This window comes from Maylandia zebra, linkage group LG13 (genome assembly GCF_041146795.1).
Source record: "Maylandia zebra isolate NMK-2024a linkage group LG13, Mzebra_GT3a, whole genome shotgun sequence".
Classification (NCBI taxonomy): Eukaryota; Metazoa; Chordata; class Actinopteri; order Cichliformes; family Cichlidae; genus Maylandia; species Maylandia zebra.
In genome coordinates, this window is record NC_135179.1 from 19,695,970 (window position 1) to 19,703,468 (window position 7,499).

The 7,499-nt window shown below is 38.4% G+C and overlaps 1 protein-coding gene across 1 annotated transcript; it reads left to right on the forward strand.

Moving 5' to 3' along the window:
* The first annotated feature begins 922 nt into the window (after positions 1–922).
* plaua (plasminogen activator, urokinase a) lies at positions 923–4,487 on the forward strand. The gene is made up of 11 exons (XM_004555906.3): positions 923–1,110; positions 1,744–1,837; positions 1,925–1,958; positions 2,056–2,194; positions 2,284–2,366; positions 2,466–2,510; positions 2,603–2,783; positions 2,901–3,046; positions 3,145–3,285; positions 3,365–3,513; positions 3,921–4,487. Exons 2-11 carry the CDS (start codon positions 1,787–1,789, stop codon positions 4,113–4,115), a joined length of 1,164 nt encoding a protein of 387 aa, XP_004555963.1. The 5' UTR covers positions 923–1,110; positions 1,744–1,786; the 3' UTR covers positions 4,116–4,487.
* The last annotated feature ends 3,012 nt before the right edge of the window (positions 4,488–7,499 follow it).

Consider the following 7,499-nt stretch of genomic DNA (forward strand, 5'->3'; position numbering starts at 1 on the left):
TTTAGAGTGGCAAAGTCAACAATCTGTAGACCCACAGGACTGCTTCGGTGATCATTGCATATTTATTTCCATAACTAAAAAACAGTTTCATAACATGCAATAAAGTCAATAACATGATCTACAATCAAGAGAGGATTTCATGAATGCAAATACTGAGGGTTTAAAACTGTCAGTATCTGCATGTTCCAGAAAACATCTAAACTAAAAGAACCCGCACGATTAAAAAAACAACAACATATCTTTGGACAGATAAAACCAAAACTTAACTTGTCCCAGAGTGGCTGGAAGAAAAATGCATCAAGAAAGAGAGGCAGATTATTAAACTTTGTCTATGTCCAAACTGACTGTACGTAGAAGTTTGACATTGCATTTTTAATGGTTAATACATTTGAAATCACTTTTTCCAAATAAATAAAAAAATCTTTGTTTGCTATTTTGACATTCTATAGACTTTAAGGCTCTGCTATAACACACACAGCTAGGACAAACATACAGAGTCCGTCAGAGCTTAACATAATAGATTTAGAGCCTTAGACTAATCTCTGAGCACAGTCACTGTAATGTCATGAAAGCAGTACAGACGATATTAAGCAACCATTGTCAGATTTTCAGAACTTTCATGTAAGCTCCATGTACACGAAAAGATTATGAAAAATGCTGTACAGATTAGAGACTTATTCTTACATTTTGCAATTTATTAAACTTATTATTACATTTTTTTTCTTTTTTGTGGTCTTATTTTACGTTTTTTTTGTTGTTGTTTTGTTTTTTGTAACCGACTCTGTCCACAAATTCTGGACAGCAATTCTTCAATCACATGTTTCAGTGTACACATGACCAATTTTGGATATATTTTTTTTTTATTTTTCTTAAGAGGAAGGGGCTGTTCACTGGATGTGTGTCACAGGACATGACAAATTCCCTCCCACTTGCAGTCACGGTAATTTAAAAGGGAGGAAACACAAGCAGAGTCACAGCAGAAACACCAGAACAACCATCAGTGTGAGCCTGAGTACGTAAACAGTGCAAGTGCATATCAGAAGATACAGAGAGGAGAGTCAACTGGAAGAAATAATAGTCTTCATTGGCACTGAAAGTCTGGAATTAAAGGTAAACACTTCTCTTGCAAAGTGTCTTAGACTTTTAGACAGTCAGCTGTTTTAGTTATATTTAAGAATGAACATGATTTCTTAGATATGAAGCTGTTTGATGTCAAACACAGCGCACTGAAAGTTAACCACACAATTATTTTCTTATGTCATTATCAAATTGACATTGTGTTCTTAGAATATCTAGAAATTCATAGTTTGAACTGCACACATTGCAATAATAATGTGATATAAGGTTGTGCGCAGACTTTACTGTTAATCAGCGTAGATATTGTGCTGTTTGTAGTGCTAGATTGTTTAAAGTCTGCACACGATGGACATCCTCTATCTGTCGCTCTCACATTAAAACCTTAAGAATGCAGCGTTTCGTCAGGAAGTTAATATCTATGTCAGTGGCATGGCGAAAGAACATGAGTTTGTGTTTGTATGTTTGTATGTTGAATATTGAACTGGTTTGGCATGACATTAAACATTTCGTCACTCTTCACATTTAAAAACCGGAGCAAGAAAGCACACGGTTTCGTAGCGGTCACACGTCTCCGTCATGTGTTGAACGATAAGCACCATATAAGGGGACAGCAAGTTTTCTTCCATTTACCCACGATTGTTGTGTTCCTTTTCTGTAAATTCACAGACAAAAATATCCCCAAAAAACAGAAGCAAAACAAGAAGTGAAGATGAATCTCTTTGTCCTCGTTGCCATCCTTGCAGCGGTCAGCGTGGGTGTGGTAAGAGGTGGTTTAAGAGCTATTCTGATGGAGGTCAGAAGGTTTTTAATTTTTCAGTATGACTAAGTTTCTCTATGCTTCTTTCAGGCTTTTTCACAAAGATCATCCAAACAAGCAAGACGTAAGTCATTTCAGTGGGTTTAGGTAAAGTTCTTAAGGTTTATACTTTGACAGCATGCATTAAATGTTCTCACCCCTCTTTGTGCTGTGATCTGCAGAACGGTGTCTGTCTGGAGATGGGAGTGAATACAGAGGAAATATTGACAAGTCATCCACCGGTCGCGCGTGTCTCTACTGGGACAGGGTTAAACCTCAATGGAAAAATGTAAATGGACTTGGCAGACATCGTTACTGCAGGTATGCTTTGGGCTACCAATGTGATGTTTTTATACTGTATGTCTGACAACAGGTAACCCATGTTTAATATGATTGTACTTGAACATTAGGAATCCTGACAATTCTGACATGCCATGGTGCTTTGTCACAAGAGAAAGAAGGACTGTGAAAGAATACTGTGATATTCCCACATGTAAGTCTCATATTGGTGATTTACTTTTTCTATTTGCTATATTTTATTGAAGATTGGTTTGAATTTTTCTAATGCTTTCTGTTTTCTATTCCAACAAAGGTTTTGCACCACTACAGACGCCTCCTCAACTACCTGTAGATACAGGTAATTTTGTTGTTTAAATCCAGTTTTTCCTAAATCACAAGGTATGATTCTCTTTATTAGCTCCCGCTGACTTATCCCATGTGTCCTTCCAGAGAAAACATGTGGAGAGACATCTGAGAGGAGGATTCATAAAATTGTAGGAGGCTCTTTCACACCTATAGAGTCGCAGCCATGGGTTGCTGCCATTTTTCATAAGCGCTATGGCTTCCTCTGTGGTGGCACTCTCATTTCACCAAGCTGGATTCTCACTGCAGCTCACTGCTTCTCTGATGGGTGAGAAAACAAAGCACCGTGTTATTTCCTCCAATGAAGTCATCGCACTGTAATTTCAAAATCATTCATGTTGGTGTGTGACATGTTTACACATTTGTGTGTTTGGTTTTTGTTCAGTGAGAATACCAAACTCACACATCTGTCCATATACCTGGGAAAGAGTGCCATTAATGAAACGAATGCCAGTAGTGAGCAGAAGTTTGCTGTGGAAAGACTCATCATGCATGAAGGATATAATGATATTACCTATAATAACGACATAGGTGAGCACAAACTCTGTTGTGACTAAACTGTGCATATACACATACAAAGAACTGCTCTGAGCACAGAACTTACGGGTGTTTTTATTTTTACATTTCAGCTCTGATTAAGCTCAAAAGCAGAGATGGAGGACGTGCAGCTAAATCAGCTTCTGTACGCATAGCTTGCCTTCCTCCATTTCACACTGAGCTACCTCCTGGATTTACCTGCACCATCGCAGGATTTGGGAAGGAGAGCGCAGGTTAGTAGTACAGGACCTCCATCCTTTAGACTGAGCTCTGCTCTCTCAACCTTTTCTCACATTTGACACTTTGTTGCAGGCTCATTCCAGTTCTCACAGTATCTGAAAAAGGCTGAGGTAAAACTGATGTCCAACGCTGACTGTAGCAAAGAAGTGCACTACGGAAAACGCATCACTGAAAACATGTTCTGTGCTGCAAGCCCTGACTGGAGCACTGATGCCTGCAAGGTAAGGACAGGGCGCAGGGTATGCCATGGGAAACAAGACATTTGAGCTGGCTTTAAAATATACATCAAAAGAGAAGTGAGTTAGAAGAAGTGGTAACTTGAATTGCAGCATGCATCATAACCTTTGACAGCTTTAAAGCGGATCTGAAGAGTATTTCTTCATCTTCTTGAAGAAACTTGCTAACATTGAAAAGTGCTGAATAGCATAATGTCAGATGAGTTACCTTTAGGTTAAAATTTGTTGCTAGTTGTCAACCTCAAGACATGTCAAGGGTTACCTTCTGAGTATATTTTCACAGTTTTCACATGAAAATATTTGTTTGTCAGGGAAAAAGTGAATCAGGAAACAAAATAATGATAAACCTGGAAATTTTAGTTAACACCTGGCTGTTTTGCCCTTTTCCGCAGGGAGACTCTGGCGGTCCTTTGGTGTGTGGAGCATCAGGTCGGATGTTTCTGTTCGGCGTGGTGAGCTGGGGTGAGGGCTGTGCCTTGAAAAATAAACCAGGTGTCTACACAAAGGTCACCAACTACAACACATGGATCGCAGGAAAAACAGGACTCATCAAATACGCAAAAGGACTGATGTATCCCCTGAAATGAAACTGTCCCAGAATCGTATTTATTTATTAAGTGTTCCCTAAAGGCAGCAGGCTTTTTGCACATGCAAGCAAGTGCAGATGTTGCAGGTTTTGTTCTGAGAGCAGCTACCATCGCTTACTGTGAACATGTTTTTGCACTGAAACGATTTAATGTAAATATTTAAAAAGAGTATTTTAAAAACTGCTTTAATTGTTGGTTGCATTATATATTTTTATTACTTGTGCATTTTTCAGGTATTCTGCATATTTATTATTGACTTTTAAAATAAGCAATTAGGAAACATATTTATGTCAAATAATTTAATTTCATATAAAAGGCTGGTCCTGCTGTTGATGAAAATATATATATAATAAAAGCTTATTTATCAACTCATTTTTACTGTCTCTTTTATCCCTGGGTTATATGTATAACAAATGGCAAGGCCACTTGTTTTCCTTTTATACAGAAATAAAGAAAGTCAAACACCAGAGGGCACTGTTGTGTGAAATTTTCTTTTTTTAGCCTCAAAATAAAGATCACAAAAGTATTTTAGAGCAAACAATAGTGACGTCTGATCTGTTTCATATCTGATCTGTGTGCTGTGTAGCAGTTTGGAGACAGAACTCAATAGACTAGAAACACAACAGGGGTCAAAACAAGACACCAGACTAGATAAACTGCTTTGCATTTGTCTTCTGTCACAGATAAAGCATTCTTTGTCTACAGCAGTCTGCTGTAGATTGACATCCAACCACTCCCACATGCCCTGTACTATAACTTCAACCACTCCTGCTCTTCCTGCTCACTTGTTTCCCATACCCTCCATAGCTGTGGTTTTCCAGACTTTTAGAAACCTGGCGCTTGCAGAGGCATACTCTGTGACTGCATCTGCTAAAACTTCCTTACCTTATCTCATTATCCTGCTGTACCTGTAACACAGATGAACTGTCTGGACTTGAATCTGTGTTTCTAGCCCCAATTTATTATTTAGGCAAAGGCTAAAAATGCATTTGAATACAAACAATTTAAAAAAAAAGATAATGCATGAATGGTTAATAAGAAACAAAAGTCTTGAGCTCGATTCGCACGTCAACAGATTAACAATTTTTATCTTTTACACTTGGACACAATTAAGTATGTGACATTTGGTAATTTAAACCAGGAAATGTCATCATGTGATGGTGCTGGATAAAATGTCAGGGGATTACTAAATAAGAACATTCATCCTTACGAATGTGTAGACCGCAAATAAAATTCAAGGAACCTAATCAATTATTAATCGAAGCATTTCTATAAAAACAACAAATGTCAAGCTGTTGACAGTTCTCAGTGAAAGTGAACTCAGGAGATCTTCAAAGTCATTATGCTAAATCCTCAACTCATCTTGTTGCAAAGGAAAACATATATACTGAACTATTGCATGCAATCATCACCACTGTTTATTGCTTCCAAGTGGTCTTGAGCAATAGTTGAAAGTCTTTTCCAAGGTTTTCTCTGACTGTCTGACTTTTGTATTTATTTTCAGCCGACTTCTTCTACCTGACAACTTTCAGAGAAGAAAAAGAAAAAAAAAGAAAAAAAAAAAGAGAAGAATCTTTTTCTTTGCTTATTAAGCCACTTAACACTGACCTATGAATCATTCAAGTATAAAAAAACATCTAATTAAAAGGATTAACCAGTGTTTTCCCTACACATAACAAACAGTTTAGCAAAGAAATTTTAAACTGTATCTTTAGTGACTTTGTTACAATCAGCCTGTTGCAAAAACAAACCATTTATTCTTATTATAACAGGCATAAAATTATATTTTTTGCACCAACACGGTGATTCACCAAGAGCTATTAGTTGAAAACGTGTCATACACCAGCACAATGTGATTTGTGTCCTTAAATATAATTGAAGAAACTGGTCAAGTGGAAGACAAAAGAAGAAGTAGCAGGCCTAAAATAACATCTACAGCAAATGAACGATATCTGAAAGTTGCATCTTTAAGAAATAGCAAAAAATCCAGCAAATCCCTGACACCAGATGTGAAAAATACAACTGGGCCTTCAGGTGATCCATCTACTTTTCACTAAAGCCTTATCAGAAATGGTCTCAGTGGATGGGTGGTTGTCAAGAAGCCATTCTTAATGAAGGGAATGGGGGAGAAAAGGCTGAGGTATGCCAAATTACACAAGACGCAGTTCAAACAGGTGTGATGGATCCAAATTTTACATTTTTGGTTAAAATTGTTGTTAACATGTATGGAGCAGGTCAGGAGAAAGCACAGCAGTGCATGTCTACTGTAAACCACAGCAGAGAAAACGTCAGGGTTTGGAAATCTTTCACTGGAAATCTTTTCAAAAGTGATGGAATACAGAACATAGAAAAGTACCATGCATTACCATGTAACACTATCTGAAAAGCATCTGATTAGATCAAGGGTGACTAAAGACATTTGCACAGCACTGCATGTTGTAGTGGTATAGTAAGAAACTGTGGCTTATGTGCAAGTGCAGGCAGTGCTACTAAACATGGTTCTGCTGCACAGTGGCCAAACCTCATATCTTCTCAGACATACAGCATGACTCACAATATGACCACATACCACAACAACAATCACTCAAAAAGAAATATTTGAAGGGAGCACTAAGCATCACTGCTCCAGCCATGATACGCAGATTAAGTGCAATGAAAGCATCAGAATACACAGTGTTGCTGTGAACAACCACAACATCCAGTTGGTCATTGTGTCATTTCTGAGCACATACTCTAAAGCCTCTCTTAACAACCTGCAGCAATGTTTTCTTTCAAAGTCTGTTTGGACAAGTCCACATATACAGATAGTTCACAGCAGGGCTACTGGAGCCAATCGGAGACTGTCCTACCCCTCCTCAATTACTCATAGACACCAGTTTACTTTATTGCATCTCCTACTCTGCCTCAGTCCGTATATGGTTTGGAGATGCAGTGAGTACAACTCTTACTCCTCTTTAAGGACATTTCCTGAGATGAGAGGACATTTGTGGGGTCATTTCTAACCAGTCCACTATGTCTGATTTGGGGGGGGGGTTAACCTTTTGTCCACATGCATCCACACTTGGTTGCAGGCTCTTTGGTTAATCTGGGGTCTTGAGGTTATGAATACTGCAGTTTTTGCTGCTGGGTTCGCCACTTTCCCTAACAGAGATTCAATTATGAGGTGCAGGGACAGCAAACAAGCCGGCAAGCATGCACACACAAGCGAGAACTGCAGGTATAAATGACATTCATGGGCATTGTCAGTTGGGTTGTTAAGTAGCCTATCTTCAGCACCAAAGTCCAGAAGCAGAGAAACAGCATGTGGGTGCTGTGCTGTAATCTTTGAGACTCCTTTCAGCTCCAGACTGCAGCAAGCTGAATCCTTGGTCTTTATTTAGACCT